Consider the following 27,215-nt stretch of genomic DNA (forward strand, 5'->3'; position numbering starts at 1 on the left):
CAATGTATTTTAACAGGCTAAACATAAATCTTTAGGAATAAAGAATGTAGGCCATACTTACAGGATGGGGACTCTATCCTGGCAAACAGTGACTGTGGGGGAGAAAACTTGGCTGTGGTGGATGAACAGCTAACCACGAGCTACAAAAGGGCTCATGCAATCCTCCCCTGCATAAATGGGAATCAAGTAGGAGTAGATTTTTACCTAAGTATTTGGTACTGGTGTGACAGCTGCTGGAATATTGTGTCTAATATTCAATTCTGGTGTCAACAATGCAAGAAGGATGTTGATAAATTGGAGAGGTGTCCGCGAAGAACCATGAGAATAATTCAAGGATTAGAAAACATGATTTATAGTGATTGAGCTCCTTGAATCTATTTATCTTAACAAAGAAGGTTAAGGGGTGACTTTGATCAGTCAAGTACTTACATGGGGAACAAATATTTTCAGCATAGCAGGGAAAGATACAACACGATCCACTGGCTGGAAATCAATGCTAGGCAAATTTAGACTCCAAGGTATAAATTTTTAACAGTCAGAGTAATTAATCACTGGAACAACTTACAAGGATCGTGTTGGATTCTCCATCAATGCAATTTTTAAAACAAGACTGGATTTTATTTTATTTTATTTTTATTTTTTTAAGAGATGCTTTTGGGTGGGAAATTTTATGGCCTGTTTACACAGGAAGTCAAACCAGATGATCACAGTGGTCCCTTCTGGACTCGGAATCTATGAATTACTAAGTTGAGGTGGGGGGGAGGGAATTTCTAACTCTCCCTTTAAGAAGGTGCAGAAATCACTCTAAATTTGAGTGAAAAGGAGGGGGTGTGGCACTCCTCTTCATTCCAGCAACCATGGTTAGCAATTTGCTACCTTGCTATGCCTTATAACTAGCTTGCTCTGGCTAAATTGATCAGCAGTAAATTAGCCAGTGTTGGTCAAGGTTTCATCAGACTTCAGAATAAATATTCTTTCATTACACTTAAGGGTAAACACCTAGTTGAGACAAATGCTGCAATATATCCTTCTCAGGCCTACACATGTCTACACTACACTATCTCAGCACTGCTACCCTGCTGCAGCCGCTGTAGTGTAGACGCTTCGTACATCAATGGAAGGGATTTTTCCATTGATATAGTTAATCCATTTGTGAGGTGGTAGCTAGGTCTACAGAAGTCTTCTATTGACCTAGCCACACCTACAGTTAGGTTGACCTAATTACAGCACTCAGGGAACAATGTTTCACAGCCCTGAATGACCTCTCTAGAGTGTTCTAATTTAAGTGTAGATCAGGTCTGAGTTATTGTTTCAGGCTGTGGCTGTTTCTGCAAATGGACAGATACTGCTGCCTTACACTTGGTGGTCACACTTCTGAGGTTCCTTTGAAACCCTTGGGCAACACTTTCTTATTTAAAAAGAACAGCTTAAATTGTCAACTCAAGCTATTTAGCTTGAATACCCACAGTTTATGCAGTTACTACATCTGGAGCTTCAAGCATAATATGATTGTAAGAGGCAAAATCCTCAGAGCTTCACCAAAATTTCATGCAATACCAAGTAGTATCATAAAGCTCCTTGCTGCTGATGTGAACCGTACAGGTCATTCTGTGCCATTAATACCTTAACTAGGAAGTTCATCTCTTAGGCTTAGCTTACTCAAGTTACAAAATGTGCACCCATAAGTAAACTTCAGAATGAATAAACTCTATAGTTGGCTATCACTGCACTGGGGGTCAGGGAGAAGTTCTGCTTGGGGTAAAAATCATGAGTAAGTAAAGTAGTCTGGAAGTTCCCAGATAAAACACATTTTTTTAACCACCTCAAACTTTTTAGATCTCAGGATGTAAGAATCCTGTCCCAATGCCCTTTTGAACTTTGTAGAACAGCAGTTCAAGATTGCTTATTGCCGTGGCACTGCCAGCAAGGGCATACGCACAGGTCCAGAGTGACTGAGCCACAAAGCTTGTGGTTTCAGGGTGACAGATCAGTGTTCGCTTTCCTGAATAATTGGGGCTTCGCTTATAGCCTGGTAAACTGACAAGTTGAGAAGCCACATCAGTGCTTGTGTAAAGTTTCCACCTGGCTCTAATTGGTAGAATCTTGAAGGTGATAGTGTATTCAAGCCTATAACCTCATGTAGGGATTTAGAACCTTAATACAAACCTGTCAGAACTCTCATTCTCACCTTTTACAGTGATTCTGACTCTACATACATGGGTCATTTGTGCTAATCTCCTAGCTGATAGAATTTAGTGCTGTGAAAAGTCTAATGCTGTACAATTACACCACTTATTGCCATACAAAAAGCCTAATGCTCCCTCTGTCTTCTCAGGTCTTATGCAATATGGAAAGAGAAGACTAAGGTTCCATCATGATCGGAGGCTTGTTCATTTATAATCACAAAGGAGAGGTTCTAATCTCTCGAGTCTACCGTGATGACATCGGGTAAGTAACTTGACTCCAACTTAAAGCTTCTGCACCCTAGTCCCACTCACTGTGCAGACAACATTCCATAGCTGCTTCCTCTGCATTAGCTGTGTATGCATGTGAGACTAGTTCATAACTACGTTAACTTAACTAGCAGGATTTTTTGACGTACTCTAGATCTGTTTCTGAATATTGGTGTCCTTCAGGTGATGGTAAAAAGTGCCCTGCTAGTTAGGCTGGGCTTCTCAGCTAAAAACCTCTGTAAGGAGATGCTTCCTAACTTACAGTGAAGCTGGTAGATTTGCAGTTAAAGCAGGAGTGGTAAAATGGCATTTGAGTGTATACCACATACCAGGCCTAGGGGACACATGCTAGTCTTCCCCATGAGCATGGGGAGAAAGAGGGTATGTTTCCATACTTGGATATGGCCGCATTGCCCACAAAGCCATTGGGCAAAGTTTGCCTAGGTTCCAGGAGCTGAAGGTTACATCTGACTTGTATAAAAGAGGTAGTCTACAGCCGTGGTTCTCAACCAGGGATACGCATACCCCTGGGGGTACGCAGAGGTCTTCCAGGAGTACATCAACTCATCTAGATATTTACCTAGTTTTACAACAGGCTGCATAAAAAGCATTAGTGAAGTCAGTACAAACAAAAATTTCATGCAGACAAAATGAGAAAGTAAGCAATTTTTCAGTAAGTGTGCTGTGACACTTTTTATATTTTTGTCTGATTTTGTAAGCAAATAGTCTAAGTGAGGTGAAACCTGGGGCACTCGAGACAAATCAGACTCCTGAAAGGGGTACATAAGTCGGGTAAGATTGAGAACCACTGGTCTACAGAGCCCAGCATGCAATTCATTCTTACTGCTTGGATCAAGCCTCTGATATCCACTAGGGGCTGCCTAAATTCAGCTGCCATTGTCTTTATGGTAGCCAGAATAGATTTAAAACTTACTTTACCTGCAGGAGGAATAGCTCAGTGGTTTGAGCATTGGCCTGCTAAACCCAGGGTTGTGAGTTCAATCCCTGAGGGGGCCATTTAGGGATCTGGGGCAAAAATTGGGGTTTGGTCCTGCTTTTGAGCAGGGCGTGGGACTAGACGACCTCCTGAGGTCCCTTCCAATCCCTGATGATGGGTCACTGACCTCTGTATTTATCAAGTCAAGAATCCAAAGATCTAGCCGTGCTTAACAGGAATAATGTGTATGCTAGTGCCTCCTAAGATGGAAACCAGACAGAAGCATCCCAGTGAAGTTAGCAGTCCAACTCTCAAGTGCAGCTTTTTCCTTTTAAAAAAAAAAAGTTATGCAAGGCCCTTTTTGTATAGTGAAATTCTTGCCTCTAGTGGATTCTAGCTAATGTCCAGTATCAACAGATTGGAATCACATAATCAAATCAAAAAGAAAAGGAGGACTTGTGGCACCTTAGAGACTAACCAGTTTATTTGAGCATAAGCTTTCATGAGCTACAGCTCACTTCATCGGATGCGTACAGCCCTCTGAACCTTGTGTGATCTGCTGGGTATTGACACGCACGCCTACACTAATGCAGAATGTGTAATGGAGAAACAAGTATGCAAATATCAACATGTAAAGTCTCACAAGAATTCAGTTAAGGGTATGAATTCTGCAACCTTGTAGAGCTAAAAGTTGATTCTAATGCCTCTCAAAATGGCACCACTTAAGGATGCTTTATCTGAATAGCATCCATTGAAACACTGGCCAGCAAAAGGCTGTAGCTGGGCCAAATAATTTGCAATTCCCCTTGTTTTGCACCGCCAGCATGTCCGTATTTCAGAGCCTAACGTGCAGTGAGGCATCTGACCTTTTTTGCATGGAAAGTCACCCTTGTGACTGGAAAAAGCTCCTGGCAGAACAGAAGGTAGCAGTACTGGAGCCTTGGCCTTTGCTCTCAGTCCTGTACTTCATTCAGCAGTTTGCACCTTCTTTGGGCTCAGGACCCATTTGTAAACCTTGATGGCCTGTCATGACCTAGTAAATGGCTTTAGTGTGCAAAAAAAACCCAAAAAACTGGCTTAAATGTTACCCATGATATATATTAATAAGTACACACAGTGTATTTATTTAGCATTGTAACAGCAGCTCCAGTAGCTCCTGTCCCCACTCTGGGCGTTGTGATCTCTGGGGTTGCAGCACTGCTCAGGTTTGCCTGGTACCCTGCACTGGCTGGGCTAAACTTGTGAGTGGCGTTGTGATCTGGTACTTGGGGTTGGAGAACCACTTAGTCATATTTGGCTCTTAGCTCTCATGGAGGAGCTGGGCCAAACCTGAACAGCACCCCATGCACCCGGTTGCAACTCCTGGAACAAGGAGTGGAGCCCAGCCAGCTCTGTGGGACCAGAGCTGCCACTGAAGGATAAGCACAGGGTGGGCTCACTCTGCAGCTCTCTGCTTGTCCCTTTGACGCATTCATCATGACCCCTGGGTTGAGAAACATGACCTATGCCTTGCTAAGCAAATTGACTAGCCAGCCTGGGCCCATTTAACCTCATTTTACTGAAGGGGAACTCCTACCTCTGCATGGCTGTGGAGATCAGAATACTGTATCTGGATTTTGCTTTCAGTAACTTTCCTCCTCTTAGAAATAAGGGAATTGAGGCCCATGTTAAATGACTTGTCTGGAAGGAACTATAAAAGTAGGTCTCTAAAATTACTACAGCTGCTTGGTGAGGATACATGGTTGGTGAGGAGATTATAAAGTGGGTTGGCCTGGCCTGGGCCTGTACATATGCTCAAACTCCTAATGTGGCTGAGTGAAGTGGGTACTTATGCCTTCAGCACCCCTTTCCAAGGACAGAGCATAAACTTTGGTGAAAGAAGCTTTCTGGAGTGAAGCGTTTCTCACAATTTGCAGCTCTGCAAAACTGCTTCACTTTCACTTCTCTTGTAGCCTCTAAAACTGGTAAAGATCAATTAATCTTCCGGCAGGAACTTCACCTGGCTCTTAAAGTGCCCAAAGAATTATTGGGGGTTTCTTCTGTCAGTGTGGTGGAACCTGGTACAGAGTTGGCTAATGGCCCACACATGCTGTTTTTATAAATAGCTGTAACTTGGTAGGGAGTGTCCTGTGCATGCTAAAAACTTGTGATGGAAGTGAGCAATTAAATTAGGGTTTTCTGCTGTACTGAGCAAGTGTAGTGAGCAAGGAGAGCTTGATGCTAATGTCCAAACCAGGAAATAGCAAAGCCATGTCTGCTTCAAGCTGTTGCTGGCCCGTCTCTGCCCTTTAGCACATCATTAGAGTCCAAAGAGAATGGAATACTATCCAGCTTCTAAGTATTCAAAAGGAAATAAAAAATACTGTTGTCCAGTGTCCTAAGTGGAATCTGGGTATGAAATGCTCCAGGCTTGTTGCTAAAACATTGCTGGATCAACTCAGTATCCTAAATGGCTGTATTGTGACTCCTGGAGCCTGTGGGCTCTTGTTTCCAAACTATCTTAGCTGAACAGTGATGTAAATGCAAAAGTCAACATGAATGTCATGCACAGAGGGGAGGTATGCATGCCACAAACAATCACTGCTGATGCCCTTGTTGGTTGGTAGCTCATGACCTGAATTTCGTCTTTCGGTGCCAGAGTTGAGACCCACTGACCGGATGCCCGTTTGGAGGGAGAGGAGTGAGACTGGATGGGGGTGGGATTGGGAAGACTTGCGCTGCTGCTTATGCTTTATGTGAACTCTGAGAAATTAAGGCTTCTGACTCCTTGGCTCTTGTTTGGCCCCTTCACTCCTGCCAAACTCTGTGGAAACTTGAAACCTACACACTGGGGGAGAAACTCAAAGCCATGGGTCTACAGTAGCTAGAACTCTTTCCCCTTGTGCATATGTAAAATCTTAAACTGCATATGGTAACTTGGTGTCCAGTGAGCAGAGTAGCAGTTAAGTAACCATTGCTTTGAATTTCCTGGCACTTCTGTATAGCACTCAAACTTGAGATTTGTTTGCTTGCAACTTCTCTCTAAAAGAATGGCTTGAAATAAATGCATGTAGAGCATCTGCCAGTGCCATTTAACTAGATGCATGCATAAATGGTCTTGTTACCTTTCTTAAACTCCATATTGAAACAAAAGCACAGTGCATTTAATTCGAGATTACATGGAAGGGTTCACTGTAACCTTCAAGTGCAGTTTTTATTTGTATGGTTAACTCCTGAAGTAATCCTATCTGCATTTAAACATGCAGATCTCCATATAGCCACCTGGTAGGAATGTGCCATTAAATGACAAATTGCATGTATCCTCTAATTCTTGAGCATTTGATTTCAAACCAGACTCTCTTAATATTGATCTTGTGCTTTGATTATCACACACTCGGTCTTAGTTGTGCCAAGATGATGATGGTAAAGTGCAGCATCTGAATCTTCTGGAAGTGCCATCTCTCCTTCGTGCTCTGATTGTGCCTGCCTTTCTATAATTCCCTACGGTTGGACCAAGCCTCAGATGCTTCAGTCAAAACAGCCTTTTAGGAGAGAATGGTGCCTCAGTCCGATCAGTAATATCATGCCTGATGTCTGCTGGTAGGAGAAATCTAAACTCTAAGCAGGCTTCTCCATTAGATGCAGCCTCACACTTTGAGGCTTCTTCATTCTTGGTGTCTGCTATTTTATTTGTAATAAACTGCACATAAGAGTGCAAATTGGGTAATACTGATAGCAACTTGGGTATGGCTCTTGACTAAACGCCCAATTAGAGCTGCAACTAAACAGCACAGAAATCTGTTGGCACAGACGGCTGCTGAGTGACCACTGCATGTTAAGTTTCTGTCTGCAATTGCTTCACTGCTGTCACAGCTTCTGACTTTCCATGAAGTACCTCCTTCGCCTCTTGTGCCTGGAAATGGGGAGGGGGTGCTATTTGGTCTCTCCTTATCTCTTTGGATTCATTGTGCCTTGTGTGTGTTTCTAACCCTTTCTCTTGTTGCTGTCACTCCTCCTTCCTTCGCTGGCGCCATTTCTGTCCATCCCATCTCATTGGCTGCTGTAGCAATAGGTAAGAGACGCGTGGCAGGCCATGACTGGCCCAACAAAGTGGGGAATTGATGTGCTAAAAGTTTCATTCATTTGAGGCTTCCTCTCTCTTGGCCAGTCCATGACTCTTGGGGCTAGTATTAGTGTTAGTGGGGGGAAGATTTAGCTCAGTCCTGGAGCATTATCATTCATTGCAGGGTTTATTGGGTAACACTTAAGTATTACTGAGGAACTTAAACTCTTCGGGATGAGAGGTAATTTTTATTAACTTGTCTCCCTCTTGAAGACAGAAACTAAACTAGTTTTCTTCAAGGTTCTTGGGTAGTAACAATGTATGTTATCAAGTGTAAGTGACAAAGATTGAAGGGGCTGGAACTTAACCCATTTTGAGGATGAGTATTTACTATCCAACTCACTAATATTAACTATACCCAGTATCTTGACTACCAAAATGCAAAGGCATCAGAATTGCAGTAGGCAGTTCAATACCTAACAGCCTATTAGAAATAGCGTTTATCTTCTAGATCAGCAGTTCTCAAACTTTACCAATCTGAGGACCCACACTTTGATTTAAAATTTTTCCTGGACCCCCAAGCCTCCTGCTTCACTCCACCCCTCTTTCCCACCTCTTTCCTTCTCCTTCCTCCCAGCGCCTCCTGCATGCTGTTGAACTTGGAAGGAGGGGGAGGAGTTGATCAGCGGGGCCAGTGGCTCTGGACATGACTTGTGGACCCCCTGGAGTACCTTCATGGACCCCCGGGGTCTACAAACCAGTTTGAGAAACCCTGTTCTATATCATAGGGTCAGTCCCAGAGCAGAGGTATTGAAGGACTATTGTATGGCTCCTAGCTCATTCCTTGGTGTACAGACACTAGTTCTCAGGCTTGCATCAAGAAAAGAGTGTAAAAAGCCTCCTGACTCCCTGGATTCCTAGTCTTAATGGACTTTCAGCTTAATTATGGGAGTACAGTCTGGTAACTATGCAGTGGCCAGGATGCCAAAACCTTCCTGCTACATAATGCAGAAGGTTGAAGAGCTAGCCTCTGGAGTTTGTTCTAGGTTTAAATTCCACATCTCTCAAAAGTAAAGGCATTTGTACAGTAAGGACTTGGTCTAGTGCACATAAATTGTCAACTGTGTAGTGGGTTTTAAGACAAAGGACCAGAATGGTAGTGCATCATGTTGAGATTAAGGCAGAGCTACATAGGGAAGCTTGCACAGTACCTGCCTGCACTACGCAACTACACTAGTGCATTTCCATTAGCTTGTTGCACCACTGGAATTCTAAAAACTATCAGTCAAACCACTCTGCTGTTCTATAGTTGAAGTATAAGGACTAGCAGTGTAGACTGGAAACAAGTAAAATATGCTCTAAATTCTACATTTCACTTACTGGTTTGAGCTTCCTCATTTATGCTTGCTGTGTTCAGAGATTAAGCACATCTGGGAACAATCCCATTCCTGACACGGCCTGCCTCCGTATATCAGGCAAGTGAATCTAGTAGGATTTGATGGATTTTCACAATGGCATGTGATATGACAGCAGTTCCTTTCATGCAGAAGGGGTTGCAATCAACCTAAACATCAAGCAAGTTGTGGGGGGCAGCAGGTGTAGAAGCCAGGCTGCTGTGAAGCTTTAAGGAGTGGAGAATAGGAAGTAACAGGCTGTATATTTAGTCAGAATTGGGTTTCTCTCTACCTAGGCCACAGCCTGCTATGCCTTTTGGCCTCTGACAGTGCTAGCCAATGAGGGAGCACTAGCAAGGTGAATTGAGAGGAAGCCTCTTATTAGGCCAGTTGAGAAACTTCCATCTGGAGGCAGATAAGAATTGGTGTTGAGCTGTAGTCCAAAGCTTCTTAGAGGTGCAGTAGGTTCTCTTTCCTCATCCCCCTCACATAGTATATTGCAGGATTTAACATGTTAACTCTGTTCCTGAACTCTGTTAGACCCCATTAGCTATAATGTCCCAAACACCCTTCCTGATAAGGGCCAGGCAAATGTAGCTGTAGCTTAACAAATGTAGTCCTTAAGCAGCTTGGCTACAGTTTCTGACCAATCTGCAGAGTGCATGTGGAGTTTAATTCTGTTTTTCCGCCTCTTGTGACAACCCTCTAGGCGGAATGCAGTGGATGCCTTCCGTGTCAATGTCATCCACGCACGGCAGCAGGTGCGTTCGCCTGTCACCAACATTGCCCGCACCAGTTTCTTCCATGTCAAGCGTTCCAACATCTGGCTGGCTGCAGTCACCAAGCAGAATGTCAATGCTGCCATGGTCTTTGAATTCCTCTACAAGATGTGCGACGTGATGACTGCCTATTTCGGGAAGATCAGCGAGGAAAACATCAAGAACAATTTTGTGCTGATCTATGAGCTGCTAGATGGTGAGTTACCAGTTAGTTGCCAGGATCCAGTCAGCCATAGCTTACCCCCATCCCAGCGTTGGCTCTGAGTAGCTTCGTGTAGTTTGTATGGGGCAGGGCCATATAGCTTCTAGCTCTGCTTTAAAGTTCCCCTGCATTCTGCCTTCCGGTGTTATCAAGTGTAGGATGATGGAGCTTCCCCATTCTCAAACGCTTAAGCTTGTTAGCTGCTTCTCACTTCAGTAGTGAGATTACCTGTGCTATGGTGGTGATGAGGATGGCATAAACATGTTGAGAAAGTGAAGCAAATCACTGCTTCAGCAACCATCATTGAATCTAATCAAGCTGGCATCCATGCCATGTGCTATTCCTGTCCATGCCATGTGCCCTGTTCCTTACTTGGTGTTCGAGCAAGTCTGGGGAGCTAACACCTCAGCCCTCTCTTCCCACTGAGGTGAGAGTGCAGTTCAGAGCTGCTTCCAATGGCATATTATTGTAGTCTCTTCTATCTGGATGCTCACTGAAACTTTTTTGATGCTCAGTGTATTTTTAAAAAAAATACAAAACTGCTTGGGTCTGTGGAGGCTAAAGGTCTGCACTTGGGCTGATTCTGGGTCCTCATCTTGCCTAATGCCAATACAAATAAAATTATTTCTAATGCCATGACTCTAGATAGCCAGTGTCAGCTGTTTCCTAAAACTGAGCTCCATCTTCCTCCAGACTTGAAATCAAAAGAATAAAACAAGTGTGGGTGTACTAGGATTCAGAGCCTGTCCAAAGGTCACAGTTAGTGCTTGATAAACTCTCTACAGGTTCCTCTTGATGGGGGTGGAGGAGAAGCTGCAGAGCTGTAATTTATTCATTTCTCTTACATGGCAGGCTCTGCCTTTGGTGCTCAAAGCCTGCTCTCTCCTAGCAGAGTGGTAACAGTTCCTGCATGTGCAGTGTCATGCTATATTCACATTACAGGTTTGCCATCCCCGCTGGATTTTGTGTAGGTGGCCCGCTCTCCCCTGGAGGGGCAAAGTGCACTTCTTTCTCTGTAGCTAACAGCTGTTTCTCTCCCCTGCTGGCTCACCCTGCGGTGTCACTACTCTGCTGTTATTTTTTTAGGTTTTGATTTTTATTACATCTTCATGCGAAAATCAAAACCTAAAGAAAATGCTGCAAAGATAGATTATTCTGCTGTTGGATAGACCCTCTTCACTGTCCCTTGGATGTCTCTGGATAGACCCTCTTCAGTGTCCCCTGGATGTCTGTCTTGTCTTGCTAGTATTTAGACCCTGAAGTACAGCGCCGTGAGACCTAGTGAGCTCCTCACTTCCAGATGGACAAACCCTCCCTTGCCCCCAAACTGGCTTGAAAATTCAATTTCCCCCAGACAGTCGCTGCCGTTAGTCCAGCAGGGCTGTGTCTGCTGCAGAGGAGCATTCTGATGCAAGTCTTGGGCTGGTCGTGTCTGCCCTGCTTCAGAGGCTCCAGGCTCTGTGGAGCGGGGTGGGCATCCATGCCCCAGTCCTTTCTCCCTCTAGGAATGTTTACCCGTGGGGACTGCTTGCGTTGGAAGTGACTTACACCCTGCAGCTCTCTTGTCTTGTGAGTTCTTTGAGCTGATTATTCTTTACCCTTCTGTAGAAATCCTGGACTTTGGCTATCCTCAGAACTCTGAGACAGGGGCTCTGAAAACCTTCATCACTCAACAAGGCATCAAGAGCCAGGTAATGAAAGGGATTTGGGATATAGTAGCACTGTCCTGTCCCTGTTCTATCTTGGTATAAAAATCTGTTCAAGGAAGTGTAGGGGTCTCAGCCTCTTGGGGGAGGGATCTATCTAAAGTACACAAACTTTGACCATGGGATCTGAGCTGGTCATGGTATAGGAAGCTGGATAGATTGAGCATAGCGGAGAACCTGAGCAGTGTTTCACTCTGTGCTTACGATGTACTTGCTCCATCTCCTTGTTTCTCTCCCACAAGGGTGGGGACTGAGCTGGGGCAGCTCTTATCACTCCTTTACTTGCAAATGTTCAATAGTTTGATTTCATTGAACTGACTGACAATGAGGCTGACAGGTGGAGATAAACATCCTAAGTCCTAGTAAGTCCTAGTCATAGCCCAATTAGGGAGAGAACTTGTTCATATCCCTCTGCTAGAGCAGGATGGCTCCGACTCCTGCTCCAATCTACTCTCCAGTTCTCAGTGTCTCAAGCCATGGGGCTCTCACCTTCACCTGGGTGACCTTTTTTGCAACCTGATGAGTCTTGCTGTTAATCTCCCTTATTCTTAGTTACATGGCCTTGCCCTCACAGATTTAGATGCTGCTTTGTTTAGCTTTTGTACAATGGTAGCACCTAAAAAGTCCCAAATGAAGCGTGCTAGGTAGTGTACAGACACCAGGCAGTGTCTGCCCCAAAGAGCTTAAATCTAGATAGGAAAGAAAAAGTGTGAACACTTGATAGAAGATCCTCCATGTGCCTGAAAAGGAGGGCTGGGTGTTAAAGGAGGGAAGCTTAATCCCCATGAAGGAGGGTGTATTCCCTTGCCGTTCAGTGCTTTTTGGACTGTACAGCCTGAAGTAGAACTAAGAATTGGGCTTGTTTGAACTCATTGGGAAGGCATTGCTTGTGAGATCTTACTGATGCACTCAACTCCACAGAGATGGTCATGAAATCCACCTGCTATGGAGTAGGAGTTGGCCATGAGGCAGAAGGGCCAAGTGGGGTGAGAATTCTGCAGTTGCAGTTCACGTTGGACCCTGTGGAATTGCTGGAGGCACAGCAGTCATTCAGCTTCGGTTCCGAATGGCCATGCCCATAGCAGGCCAACTATACACTCCATCCAGTTTTGGCAAAAGCCATGCAATTCAGAGTGGAGAATATCACTTCTCCTCACCTGCTCTGCATAGGCAGAGTTGGAAGAAGGGAAGGGACTCAAGTCCTAAACCTGCATTAGTGAGCAGTCTGAATCTTGTTAATCTGAGTTTATCCAGGGCTGCAGTCCAACTACCTTCATCTGCACTAACTTTCCCAGTAACTGCTTTTTTTAAACCAGAAATCCCAGCAGTGGCCTCGCCCTTGGCCAGCCCAGAGCCCCACTCACATTCCGTCTTGCACAAACTGCTGACTTGTACTCCAGCAGGAAGTGTCAGGCCAGATGTGAAGTCTCTGGAAAGGCTGCTCTTCCAGGCTTCCTCACTCCCTCCTGATCACTCCAGCCTGCTGCAATCTGACATGCCAGGCAGTCAGTGCCCAATCTGGCTGAGTCAGCTCCAGTGCCTAGGAAGACTTAAAACTAACCATCTCCGTCACTTCCTTCCTTGATATTTTTTTTTTTTAAACACTGCTCTTCATTCTGTTTTTAGCAAATCTTCATGCTGGTAGGCAATAAGCTGCCACATACAGCTCAGGCTCCATCACCATCATACATAGCTCATTCCACAGCTGGCCAAAGAGCCAGATGTGCTGTTATCCCTGTAAGAGTAGTTTTAGACTACAGGTCCTAGCAATGGTCCATCTTGAACCAAATAATTCTGCTTTGCATGCTGGGATTCTGTCAATGGGCTTCACCCACCTATTAAAAACAAGAGCAGATTTGGTCTGCAGCTGGCCTTGTACCTACAAGGCCCTCAGATTGTTCTGCTTGAGAGTCCTACCATATTTCCAGGACTTCATCGTGCACTCTGCATCTCTATCGAAGAACGCAAATTTTGCTTGGAATCCAGACTTCTGTGTCCAAGGACTTTAACTGCTTGTAACCGTTGAGACTAAACCTGCAAAAGCACGTACATGGGGCAACGCTAGGTGGCTTGCCTGCCCTGTTTGTGACACAGACATTTTTAGGCCTCAATCCAGCTGTAGTATGTAAAAGGCTACTCTACACAAAGCATCCTTCAGTTCCAAATAGTCTGACTTATGACACTTTCCAAATAGGTTTGAACTCTGCTTCCTTTGACCAGGGTGCCCTATGCGGCCTGAGCACCTCCTCTTCTTCCCCCACCAGCCCCACAGAGGATCTCGGCTGCGCTCAAGGCCTGCGGGGCTGGGGAGGCAGGAGCTGTGGGAGGCTGCTTTGGGGGAGGAGGCTTGGGTGTCATCCCCCCTGCTTCCCCTCCTCCTCCTCCCCCCCCCCTCCCAGCACTCACCAGTGGCAGGAAGTGGAGTGATCTGGCCCCAGCCCACTCTGCTTCTCCCCAGCCTTGTTGCTCAGGGGCGGGGGAAGGACCACCCACTGCAGTGACTGGGAGGTGGCGGAGTGGGCTGGGGCTGGGTTGCTCTGCTTCCCGTCACTGCTGGTGAGTGTGGGGTCACTGGGGGAAGAGGTGGAATAGGGGTGGGCAGAGGGAAAAAGGCAGGGCGGAGGGAGTTGTCCCAGGTCCCACACCCCGCTAGGAATGTCCTTTCCCCTTGCAGTGGGCACAGCCCGCCTGGGGCTGGCCGGGGGATAGGGCTGGCCACCGGAGCTGGTGCTGCCTCAGACATCATGAATTTTGGGGCAATTTGGTGCCCCAAATTTCATGGTGCCCTACACAGCTGTGTATTCTGCCTATGCCTAGAAATGGCCCTGCCTTTGACACATTGACCCCTTACCACATCCATAGGAAGGTCTTGTACTGTCCAAAATGCACATTGCCTTCTTGGAAGGGCTGGTAACAACTGGACACAAATGTATCCTGGAAATGGTGGTTCTGACCAGCTATTGCTTTATAGCTTCTCAAAGCAGTTCCCAGAGGGTGCTGGAAAGGGTGTCATGTCTCTCTGAAGCTCATGACAGACATTAGTGTGTCCCTTCCGGTCAATATTGTGTACCCACATAAGGGGTAGTCTGTCTTCTAGGGATACCCGGCACTAGAACAGGGTACAGATTGCATCGATCTCCCTTGGAAGAAGCTTGCTCTGTAGCTTGGCTCATCCTCCCTTTCATGAAAAACTAAACGCTCAGCTTTTGAAATCTTTACATAATGGCCCTGCTTCTGGGCAGAAAAAGGGAGGCCAGTTTGCCATCTCTACACCCCCTATTATAAATAGGAACTAATTCTAGGAAAAAATCACACACCACATTCCAAAAAGTGTGCCCTATTTGAACTTTCTACTGCAATTCCAATCCATCAGCATCTCCCTTACTTCTCACTTATTAGCAAAGTTCTGGACTTTCTGCAGCTATAGGAATTCTATAGCTACAAAATGTCTGGTAATCCCCACTCTGAATTGGAAGTCTCTCTGCATTCCAGGGCGCGTGCTGATTAGCACTCCACATGCGTCCCCCAGGAGATGACATGCTGGGCCTGTCTCAGTAGCTGTGTGTTCAAAACAGAATCCTGCAACACCATAATATTCCAAGGATTTAGTGAATACAGTAGCTGTGGGGCTGCCTCAGCAGAGCCAAATACCCTTGAACAGTTGAGGTCGACCACCTCTCCAGCTCCATTCAGTAGAAGTGGTTAGACTTGCCCCATCTGGCTGCTGGACAAAAACAGCCCAACAGAGTGGCTTGAGCAGGAACTCGCCGCAAAGCAACATTCATCCAGTTGAGCAGTGGGCTGAGCTAGAGCCATACGCCCCACTGGCTTTCCCATGTGTGACAGCATTCTGCAAAGTGGCTCTGACTACCCAATCAACCATGACTTGCATCTGATAACCAGTAAATGTTCCACTGGCTGTCTGTGTGGCAGAAACTGGAGCCCCGGGATTCATGTCTGCTCAAGCCTCCCCATTCCTACCACTAGGCCTAAAATTGAAGCAATAGTTTGGCAAAAATATTCAAAGGATTGAAGGATACACATATAAGGAGGTGGTCAGTGGGGTGGGTGAGCGACCGTGGGGTACCCTGCAGGGTATTCGGCAAAGTGCTGTATGGACAGTGTCCTGCAGATCCTGAGCTAGTATCTTGTTTAAGGAAGGCAATAGTCTAATGGCAGCATGAGCACAAAACTGGAGATATTTGTAACCTCGTTAACGAGGAGCCTGGCATAGAACCAAATTCCCTGCTGTTCATGTGTTTGGTTTACAATACTGAGTTCACACACTACCCCCTTGTGGCTACCGCCATAGGGATGTGAGACAAAAGGCTGATGTTGCCCAAAACATAGCCATTTTCCTGTAAGGATTAAAATGGGGCCTAATGGTGAAAATGAAACCTAATGTCTGCATCCACTGCTATGAGACTGTCTTACAGAGTACCCTCCTGCTTCACTCTAAAATCCCCTTTGCGGCTGTGCTGGGGCATGGCAAGTGCCAATGACTTAGACTGAGGGGAGTGCAGAGTCTAGACCCAGTGCAAGGGTGTGTCTTGCTGTGCAAGGCCTGGTGCTCACCCAAGTGAGTGTTCTCCACTCTGCCTGCACTGCTGAGCAGATTTCAGGCTCCTGCCTTGTCCCTGTTCAGTGGTGCCTTGACGGGTCATGTCTGGAAGTAGCTCCTTCAGTGCTGGAGTGCTCCATAGCCTGAGCTTACAGGAAAGCCTTCAACTTGTTTGTGCTTATTAGTTGCCCAGACAGTGACAAACTAACCTACTGTGTTCCCCTCCTGAGGTAGCTCTGAACCTAACCTGCCTCTTTCCTCTTCCTTCCCTTTCCTGCTACTGACCTGCTTGCCTGTTAACTCTGTGTGCACAACACTTGCTGCTATACATCTGCTTCCTCTCGCTCTGCGTCTGACTGGACCTGCCTATAGCACCAGGTAGGCGAACCTGCTGTACGGCCCAGCAAATGCATAATGATGTTAGTAGTGCAGATGAGTTAGTGGGATTAGATCCCAGAGCAGCATTTGTTATACTGACCCGATGTATGTGTAACTTGACATGGAATGGCTGTCCCCAACTTGAATATATTTGGGTGTCTCTTGCCAGTCATTGGAAACTGGTCTGATCCTGGCCTGAGTAAAATACAGTACAAAGCTTGTCAAACTCATGTCTTGTTACATTTGTCTGGTGGCATTATTCTTGGCTAGCCCAGGGTTTGCTGTCAGCCATCATGGCTTGGTAAAGCCTGAACTGCAGTCTAGGTCTAATTTCCCTGTAATTAACCCTTGGTCTAACTATGCGCTACCTGACCTAATGGAAAGAGACCTATCCTTGCTTCCTTATGATGGCAGAGACTAGAGCCAGATGAGTGAGAATAATCAGTCCCTTCCCAGAACAAGGGAACTCTTCATATGGACACTGCACACTAACTTGGCTATTGATACCCAATGGGGTATCATGATGGCACCCTAGATCAAGGCAACAGATGTAGTCTCATGGCCGATTGTGTCTTGCACTGCAAGCAACTTGCTATATATTCAGCTGTAAACTACTATTAATGCTTAATGTTGGGTTTCCAAAGAATTATCATCTTCCCTCTTATTCAGACTAAAGAAGAACAATCGCAGATTACCAGTCAGGTGACTGGTCAGATTGGCTGGAGACGTGAAGGGATCAAGTACCGTCGGAATGAGCTTTTCCTGGATGTGCTGGAGAGTGTGAATCTGTTAATGTCACCACAGGGTACGTGGAAGAGAAGCAGGCTTTTGTCACAGTGGATAGGCCTGGAATCGGCAATCTCCCCAGGGGGCAGGAGTGGAGACTCTGTAGGTAGCAACCTAACCGCCTGGTGCTGCTTCAGTGTGTGTTCTTCTCCACCCAGGTCAGGTTCTCAGTGCCCACGTCTCTGGCAGGGTGGTGATGAAGAGCTATCTGAGTGGAATGCCAGAGTGCAAGTTTGGCATGAATGACAAGATCGTCATTGAGAAACAGGGCAAAGGGACTGCGGATGAAACAGGGAAAAGGTAAGAATGTTAGGGCAGGATTCCTTAGCCAGGGACTTAGCAGTTTTTGATCTGGTAGACAGAGGTGATGTGAGATCGTCCTCATCTCCTTGAGAACTGGATCATTAGATGTCTTTGAATATATTGTATTGACGCTTTTTGCTCTGAAGGTTAAAAGGGGAAAGCTGGCCTGAACGCATCAGCATAGATAATTTTGCTGGCTTGAGAATAATCTGGTTCCAGGAACCAGGGCTGATGTGAACAAGGAGACAACCTGGTGCTAGTTGCACAGAAGCTTTGGTGCCATTAGTCTACACAAGACCATGAGATCAGAATGAGAGTAGCTGGGATCCTGTAGGTCCAGTCATGGCTGTGTCCTACTTGGCTGCAGAGGGAACCAACTACTCTAGTGGCTTTTCGCTCCGACATGCCACTGTGGAGTCGGAGGTCTGTGGGAGGCTTTGATTCCTCCACTTCCTCCCTACAGTTGTTGCCTGCAGGGATCCCCTGGGGAGCTGCTTCCTTCCAGAGTACAGGTTTCAGAGTAACAGCTGTGTTAGTCTGTATTTGCAAAAAGAAAAGGAGAACTTGTGGCACCTTAGAGACTAACCAATTTATTTGAGCATGAGCTTTCGTGAGCTACAGCTCACTTCATCGGATGCATACTGTGGAAAGTGTAGAAGATCTTTTTATACACACACACACACACACACACACACACACACACACACACACAGAAAAAATACCTCCTCCCACCCCACTCTCCTGCTGGTAATAGCTTATCTAAAGTGATCACTCTCCTTACAATGTGTATGATAATCAGGGTGGGCCATTTCCAGCACAAATCCAGGGTTTAACCAGAACGTCTTGGGGGGGGGGGGGGGGGTGGTAGGAAAAAACAAGGGGAAATAGGTTACCTTGCAGAATGACTTAGCCACTCCCAGTCTCTATTCAAGCCTAAGTTAATTGTATCCAATTTGCAAATGAATTCCAATTCAACAGTTTCTCGCTGGAGTCTGGATTTGAAGTTTTTTTTGTTGTAATATCGCGACTTTCATGTCTGTAATCGCGTGACCAGAGAGATTGAAGAGTTCTCCGACTGGTTTATGAATGTTACAATTCTTGACGTCTGATTTGCATCCATTTATTCTTTTACATAGAGACTGTCCAGTTTGACCAATGTACATGGCAGAGGGGCATTGCTGGCACATGATGGCATATATCACATTGGTGGATGTGCAGGTGAACGAGCCTCTGATAGTGTGGCTGATGTTATTAGGCCCTGTGATGGTGTCCCCTGAATACATATGTGGGCACAGTCGGCAACGGGCTTTGTTGCAAGGATAGGTTCCTGGGTTAGTGGTTCTGTTGTGTGGTGTGTGGTCGCTGGTGAGTATTTGCTTCAGGTTGGGAGGCTGTCTGTAGGCAAGGATTGGCCTGTCTCCCAAGATCTGTGAGAGTGTTGGGTCGTCCTTCAGGATAGGTTGTAGATCCTTAATAATGCGTTGGAGGGGTTTTAGTTGGGGTCTGAAGGTGACGGCTAGTGGCGTTGTGTTATTTTCTTTGTTAGGCCTGTCCTGTAGTAGGTGACTTCTGGGAACTCTTCTGGCTCTATCAATCTGTTTCTTCACTTCCGCAGGTGGGTACTGTAGTTGTAAGAATGCTTGATAGAGATCTTGTAGGTATTTGTCTCTGTCTGAGGGGTTGGAGCAAATGCGGTTGAATCGCAGAGCTTGGCTGTAGACAATGGATCGTGTGGTGTGGTCAGGCTGAAAGCTGGAGGCATGTAGGTAGGAATAGCGGTCAGTAGGTTTTCGGTATAGGGTGGTGGTTATGTGACCATCGTTTATTAGCACTGTAGTGTCCAGGAAGTGGATCTCTTGTGTGGACTGGACCACGCTGAGGTTGATGGTGGGATGGAAATTGTTGAAATCATAGTGGAATTCCTCAAGGGCTTCTTTTCCATGGGTCCAGATGATGAAGATGTCATCAATATAGCGCAAGTAGAGTAGGGGCGTTAGGGGACGAGAGCTGAGGAAGCGTTGTTCTAAGTCAGCCGTAAAAATGTTGGCATACTGTGGGGCCATGCGGGTGGGTACATACATGCACGTTGTACGGAGAGTGATCACTTTAGATAAGCTATTACCAGCAGGAGAGTGGGGTGGGAGGAGGTATTTTTTCATGCTTTCTGTGTATAAAAAGATCTTCTACACTTTCCACAGTATGCCTCCGATGAAGTGAGCTGTAGCTCACGAAAGCTTATGCTCAAATAAATTGGTTAGTCTCTAAGGTGCCACAAGTCCTCCTGTTCTTCTTCCAGAGTACTTAATTGTTCAAGCAGCCTGTTCTGGCCAATGCTACATGATCACTAGCACTATATCCTCATGTAGCATGAAGGAGGGAGCACAGGCTAATCTCCTGTTCCATGACTAATGTTGAGGCCAGATCACTGACCTTTGAGCCCTGCTTAGAATGGCCAGTTAGATGACAACTTCCTGTTAATCACTTGGTGGTAAACCTGTCTCTGGGCAGTGTTGAGCAAAGAGCAGGTGATGCTGGAGCTGAAGGCTCCTCCCCCACCCACCCTTGTGGGCTTAGTTCTTGGTGCCAGGTGCTCAGTCAGTTCCCTTGCTCTCATGCTGTAGAGAGAGGCTTGTGCTCTCTCCAGCTTCCCTGCTTGGGATTAGAGTGCTAACTCAGGCGGGGGCTGCCGACAGCACTGAGCAGCTCTGGCCTCCCACTAACCATTTGTTACATTTTCTCTTGTTTTCTGCTGACCCCAGTGAATTGGGAAGGTAGATAATCTGCTTTTGCTGTGTGCGCACACTCTGCTCCCTATCCCTGTCTCTTGCTTTGCGTGACTTGTGCATGTGACTCAAACTTCAGACACTTCTCCTGACAGTTCCTGTGACTGAGCTGCTACCTGCTTACCCTTCAGAACAAGCCAAGGATGAGCACTTCACTGTCCCCTTTAATCCCATCTGTCCGTAGCTGTGTTGTAGATGTGACCCTTGGCAAGGAGCTACTGCTCTGGAAAATCCTCTAGCTCAGCAGTTCTCAACCAGGGGTCTAGGGCCCTCTGGGGGGCCACAAGCAGGTTTCAGATGGTCTGCCAAGCAGGGCCAGCATTAGACTCGCTGGGGCCTACGGCGGAAAGCTGAAGTCCCACCGTATGGGGCAGAAGGCTGGGGCCCTGAGCCCCACCACCCAGGCCTGAAGCCAAAGCCTGAGCAATGTAGCTTCATGGAGGCCCCCTGTGGCATGGGGCCCCAGGCAATTGCTCTGCTTGTTACCCCCTAACACTGGCCCTGGATTTCATATGCTGAAAAACATTTGTTGTGGCACAGGTGGGCCGTGGAGTCTTTGTAGCCTGTTGGTGGGGCCTTAAAAAGAGAGAGGTTGAGAGCCCCTGCTCTATCTAGTAAAGTTCTCTGCATTGGCTGGTAAGTCTCCAGCGCTAGTAGCCAATAGCAGCCATCTCTCTCCAAAGCTCCTTTATTGGCCAGAAGTGTTAAGTGGGGAGACAGGATGGGAGTTTTCAAAGCAGGTTTGGCAGTTGTAACGCTGCCTCTCCAAGGTAGGGAAGCAGGAAGGGAAACTCACCATCTTGGTGATCCAAAAACTGAGCTGTCTCTGGCCACAGCAGCAGTGAGCAGGAGCACTGAATTCTGGTACTGAAGTGCCCAGCAGTGGTAACTGTCTTGAGTTCCAGTGTATGGAGGTTTAAGGCACAAGCAGCTCCGCTTTCGTGTAGAAGCTAAAGTTAGGCAATCCTGAAGTCCCAGCCTCTCCATAATTCTCTGATAGGTAGGACTTTTCAGTTCTGCAAAAGTATTGATTATTGTAATTGGCTAGTCCAGCGATAAAGGCCTTCCATAGATACACAGGAAGGAACCAGGACCTAAAGGTTTCTCTTTCCCTTGGCAAAATAGAAGGGCCTTAGGCTTCTCTGAAGAGGAAGCAGTAGGCAGATCCCACTGAAGAGTGGCCCGTGTCAAGGCTGCAATACAAAGGCTGTGTATAGTAGACACTGACCAGTCAGACTGGAGTCTGCCCTTGTAGCCTCCACCACTGGCTGCTTTAGGATACAGATTATTGCATAAATGAGAAGCAAACTGCCTCCCAGGCTGCCTGTTCTTACACAGCTCCCCCATTAGCCATGAAGGCCTCCCAGCCGCCAGACTCCTGCACTCTGGCATCCTTTCCCTGTCACTTTTGGTGTCTTTGTCCCTTTCACGCATCCCCTCAAAGCTTTTGAGGCAAAGTGTCTCTTGTGTCCTCCGAGGCAGAAATGAGGATTTTCAGAGTGTGTGGAACCCAGTTGCTATCCCAGGCACTCTGGTCATTCCAGGAGCAGCATCTATCCAGCTTCTACAGGTACAATGCCAGAAACTCAATATCTGAACTTAAGACCTATGGCAGGGAAGCATTGTCCTTCACAAGCCAAACTTGTTGTGCTGGCTGGCTCAGTGAGGAAGGGTTGTGGCCCTGGAATGAACCACTGTTAGGTGCATGGAAACATGGCTGGTGACTAGAAAACTTCACAAGGTGGAAATTTGAGAAGAAAGGGACACCCCAGAAGGTCAGAGTGGAATAGCGCTGTGTGCAGGAAAATGCTTCCTTTCCCCTCAGACTTCACTGCAGGGACACGCCTCCTTGGGTGAGGTTGGCTGAGTTTCCCATGGCCCAGTGAAGTGATGTTAGTTGGGCAGACTCCAGCATTGTTGTCCAGCTCACATCATGGGGGGCACCCAGCCGAGGCCTGGGTTCAGGTTTCTCACTTAGGAAAGTGTCCTGAAGGTCTGATATGACTTCAGTGGTTCACTGAGACAAGGAAAGTGTGTGTCTGAGCTGGCAGGTCTGTCTCCCCTGAATCTCTCCTCCCTCCCTGCCTCCCTCACTTCGTGGATACACATGATGGCAAAGTGCTCACATAGAATACTCGCTATGAAATGCAACGTGGGCAGACCTCACGTGCCCCACGACATTCTAGGTGGCCACAAATTGCACTTTAACTTTCTGTCTTGTGCTATAGCGGCAAACAGTCAATCGCCATTGACGACTGCACTTTCCACCAGTGTGTGCGGCTCAGCAAGTTCGACTCGGAGAGGAGCATCAGCTTCATCCCACCTGATGGAGAATTTGAGCTAATGAGGTATGGCCACTGGGAATGCAGGGCTACTGCATCGGTCTCCCTTGCTGCTGCAGGAGTCTCCCTCTGTGCTGCTAGCTTCCAGCTGGCCTCAAGTTCCTTGAGCACTAGTGCATCCTACCCGTCTGGTCCCTCCTTCTCTCCTAGGGGGTTTCACAGGTCTATATGCTAACAAGCTGAGCCTTGCACCTTCTCAGAGGACAATGATCTGCTCAGCTCCTTGTTTTACAGAGGGCACACAGGTTAAGGGCCGAAGCCCAGGGTCATCTCAGCCATTCCCGAAGCAGTGCATACAGATCCCCTAATCTGTAGGGTGCAGCCCTGTTTCCTAGCACTTATAGCAACCTGTATGTGACTGGCTCAGGAGCCAGGAACAGATTCCAAGAATCCAGACTCCTAGTCCTGTATCTTAACCATTGGCCTCTACTTCCCCATCCTGCTTGTGGGGCAGCTCACTTTAAATGGTGTCTCCAGCTAGTGCTCTTAATAAATTGTGGAGCCATCCAGCAGTCTGAGCTTACCTCTAGTACATGGCTGGCCTCCCCATTTTTGGGAGAGCTGCTGCTATTTGAGGCCATAAGGGCCTTCTCCTTTGCAGAGTTTATTGATATATTCGTCCTATCCCTGCAGATACCGAACCACCAAGGACATCATCCTGCCCTTCCGTGTCATTCCCCTGGTGCGGGAGGTGGGCCGCACCAAGCTGGAAGTAAAAGTGGTGATCAAATCCAATTTCAAACCCTCCCTGCTGGCCCAGAAGATAGAGGTAGGACAAAGCCCCATGCAGTTTTGTGCTTTGGAGAGAAGCAGGGGGCTTAGCTGGGACCCCAGTATCCTCTGTGCAAGACTAGAAAGGCTCAGTGTTGGTGCTGCTATTCAGGGAGATAAAGGGCTACGAAGTCAGCTGTGTGCAATCTGCCTGAAAAGTTGCACCTCAGAATTGGGACCGTTCCCTAGGTGCAGGACTGGGCTCACTTTGTGCTCTTCCAGGCACCTGCCCAGCAGCTGTTCGCTGAGCATTCCAGCCACTGTTAATGCTTGTACCCTTCTCACTCACCTGATGCAGTGAGCTATGAGCAGCCCCATTGCTCACTGCAGCCAGAGGTAACCAGGCCAAGTACAGATGTGCAGCAGCAGAGCCTGCTGCCAGGGGGAGCATAATACTGCAGTGCAGAACTCCTGTCTACCTTATCCAGGTGTTCATGGTGTAGATTAATGTAAACCTCTTGGGCTCGCATGCAAACCCGTTCCCCTCATGCATACATCTCTGCAGTGGGGTTTACCCTTCCTGAGGAGGGCTGCTTGTAATACTTGCTGGAAGGCATACTCATGCTTCCCCCCCCTCCAATGCTTCCTCAAGCAGATCTGCCTGCCTGAATTAAAGGGAAAAGGCTTTATCTTGCCCTTCAGTTGGCTCCTTCAGCACCAGCTGGCAGTTTTGGCTCTCAGGGGTTTAAAGCGCTCTCTCCAAGCCCTTGGGTTTCTTTCCCTCTGGGTAGAGTCTCATGCTATAATTCCTGGAGCAGTATCTAGTGTTTCTGCAGTAGCAGCTAGCTTGTGAGCCCTGGAATGGATGGGATAGGGTCAGGGAATACAGGACAAGCTGCCCAGTCATGGCTGTTCTTGAGTTAAGATGAAGCTGCCCACAGACTCTCAACCCCAGCCAGAGTTCTTCCTGCCTCTGCTCACTGACTGTCTTCCAGGTCCGAATCCCAACTCCCCTCAATACCAGTGGAGTGCAAGTCATCTGTATGAAAGGGAAGGCAAAGTACAAGGCCAGCGAGAACGCTATTGTGTGGAAGTAAGTGAGCATGGCAGCTTGGACGCTGCTTGCATTGGGGGAACCACGCTTCCATGCAAATCAGGAGTAACTCCACAACTCTGCTGGGTACTTGGGGCCAGCAGCACCCTGTCTGCATTAGGCCAGACCTCTTTCCCAGAGAAGAGGTGGAATAGCTGGAATCTGAGTCTGACATCTCTGGTCTTTTCTTTTCTAGGATTAAGCGTATGGCTGGAATGAAGGAGTCCCAGATCAGTGCAGAGATTGAACTGCTGCCCACCAATGACAAGAAGAAATGGGCTCGGCCGCCAATCTCCATGAACTTTGAGGTAGGATGACTGCATCCCTCCTCCTCAGATGCAAATCTAGCCTTGTGGGCACTTGGCTGCTGCCACCTGTCCTGCTGGGAGGAACCTCTGCTATGGAAGCGCTCTCCTGCTCAGGCTTGTAGGAGGCCGCTTTGGGAGCCATGGGAGGAGGTCCACAGTTTGTGTTCCTAACTGCAGTTAGGAACACAGTTCCCTGTGTGGCTGTAGCACTCCCTGTGTTTGTGCCTTCAAAGTCACTAGAAATGCCTTCCCTGTTCCTTCCCCCAGGGACCCTCTGGCTTTTGCCATGCCTGGTTTGGAGGAAGATCAGCCCTAGGATTAGGAGTTCTGTGCCAGGCTCATAGCATTGCATCCCATGATCAGGATCCACAGTGCCTGCAGTGTTCTCAGATGCTCTGCTCATACGCTTTCCATTGGTTGTTCCCTCTCTGAACAGGTCCCATTCGCACCCTCTGGGCTGAAGGTGCGTTATCTGAAAGTCTTTGAGCCAAAGCTGAACTACAGTGACCATGATGTGATCAAATGGGTGAGGTACATTGGCAGGAGTGGAATCTATGAGACCAGGTGCTAGCCCCAAGAGGCTGGCGGGTTCCCTCTCTTCCCCAGCCACCCTCCCAGTCTCCTTGGTCTTCAAGTACACTTAAAGAGAGCATCTGTCTGGCACCCTCTGCACACGGACTGGAAGTTAGACCCCTGTGGCTCACCTCGGGAATGGACTCTCTCCTGTCTATGATCTCCGTTACCACCAGAGTGGCAGCTGAAGTTCAGAACCTGACCATGCACAGGAGGAGCATAGCTAGCCTCCTGCTTCCTGTCCCAAGGTGGGGAGGGACTAGTCTAACCACCATCCTCCTAGGATCGTTCTAGGGAACATCCACCATTAAACTCTTCTGTTGGTGTCTCGCTACTCGCATCATATCCTAGTATTTTTGAAGTTCTTGTGCATATGTACTCGTAGAGTAGACCTGAAAACCGTAGACTGGACAAATCTGAGTTGACGCTGACCTGGCTCCTGTACTAGTTATTGCTGTCGTGGTAGACATTGCTGTGCAGTCTGAGGCGCCTAGGTGTGGTGAGCGCGCCAAGCCTCCCCACCTCCCTTTTTTCCCTTGCAAAGTCTTCAGTATCGTGTCCTGCCATGGGAAGGTTTGTGACCAAAAAGGATGAGGGTTTAAGACGCTCTCGCTGGTGTGTATGTGGGTGGCACAGCATTTCACAGCCCATATCAGGTCCTTGGCGCACTTACCCCCACCTGGTGCTGGCTTGAGCCAGAGTCTGCCCTCAGTGGATTGGAAACTCCTCTTCCATCCCAGCGGGTGTGGGCGCAGGTCATCCTTACTCTACCCAGGATGTGAACTACAGGATCCGTCCTTGGCAATCTGAAACATGATGGCCAGTAAGAGCCCCCTGCCCCAGCCCACCCTCCCCACACTTCTACCAAATGCTTCTGGGTCTATAGAAATGCTGCTGCTACCCACAGTCCTCTGCTTCGAATAGTGTGGTCTCCATTTTGTACACGTTGTGATTTGTCCAGTTCTAAACCTAATAAAGTACGTAGAACAGAGGAGGCTGTGAGAGCTGTTGTTACGGGGGCCCTGAAGGATCCGAGCTGGGACACAGGCTTTGACCTGTAAATACTGCCATGTTGCTGGAAATGTCAGGGCTCCCAATAGCTTGAGAGTTTGCCCGGGTGGGACAGGTGAAGAGGGCCAGTGAAGCTCTTGCTTGCCAGTAATGGCAGCACCACTCACCTGGCCACTCACTCCCTGGACTCTCGGGTTGTGACAGAGCTCCCCTGCAGCAGACACCCTCATTTTGCAGGAGCCAGCAGTGCTGCTAACTTCTCAAATGACTCTGCAGAGCAGCATGTGGCAACACCCTGTAGCCCAGTAGTAAATGGGCAGAACCCCTAAATTGATGGGGGTCATTGATCTGGCAGCTTTAGTGGCAACTTTCTTTCAGGCAGAGACCTTTCGCTGACTGGACTTCTGGTAGCTGCAAGTGCTTGAGGCCCATGGAGCCTGTCAAGCTACACCTACCTTCAATGAGAGCCCCTGGAGTCTGCTGCAAGTTCACCTAGACTTAAGAAAAGACTCCGCCTGGCTGAATGACATACAAATGGCCAGCACTGTAGTCCTGTGCTCGTTACTTTGCTATAAAGCAGTGTTTTTTGTGGGGGTGGGTGAGAGAGAAAGTAAAGATCCTTTACTGTGGTCTTGGCCCAGCACACAGCTCACGAGGCAGATCCAGGTCTGTCGTCTTCTGGCCAGGAGTGAGTGACCGAGCCACTCTGCAGCCTGCAGCAGAGCAGAGTGGAAGGCTTGGGTCGGGTGGAAGGGGAACCTAGCAGTCCGATTCAGGGGGTGGGTGCATTGGGCTAACATTGGTTTCTCAGCCCACTGAGATGAATGGGGTAGCCCATCCCCCTGCACTCCCA

General features: G+C 47.6%; 1 protein-coding gene across 5 annotated transcripts in view; it reads left to right on the forward strand.

The window, feature by feature from the left end:
• The window catches only part of AP2M1 (adaptor related protein complex 2 subunit mu 1), a 42,670-nt gene extending 16,327 nt beyond the window's left edge, over positions 1-26,343 (forward strand). For all 5 annotated transcript variants that reach the window (XM_073359184.1, XM_073359185.2, XM_073359187.1 and 2 more), the window contains 10 exons: positions 2,336-2,448; positions 9,536-9,801; positions 11,416-11,498; positions 17,122-17,257; positions 17,397-17,538; positions 22,553-22,672; positions 23,300-23,435; positions 24,373-24,470; positions 24,667-24,778; positions 25,215-26,343. In XM_073359184.1, the coding sequence (XP_073215285.1) occupies positions 2,375-2,448; positions 9,536-9,801; positions 11,416-11,498; positions 17,122-17,257; positions 17,397-17,538; positions 22,553-22,672; positions 23,300-23,435; positions 24,373-24,470; positions 24,667-24,778; positions 25,215-25,349 (1,302 nt within the window). In that variant the 5' untranslated portion in view covers positions 2,336-2,374 and the 3' untranslated portion in view covers positions 25,350-26,343. The remainder of the gene's footprint in view (positions 1-2,335; positions 2,449-9,535; positions 9,802-11,415; positions 11,499-17,121; positions 17,258-17,396; positions 17,539-22,552; positions 22,673-23,299; positions 23,436-24,372; positions 24,471-24,666; positions 24,779-25,214) is intronic.
• Positions 26,344-27,215: the final 872 nt, after the last annotated feature.

This window comes from Lepidochelys kempii, chromosome 9 (assembly GCF_965140285.1).
Source record: "Lepidochelys kempii isolate rLepKem1 chromosome 9, rLepKem1.hap1, whole genome shotgun sequence".
In the NCBI taxonomy this organism is placed as follows: domain Eukaryota; kingdom Metazoa; phylum Chordata; order Testudines; family Cheloniidae; genus Lepidochelys; species Lepidochelys kempii.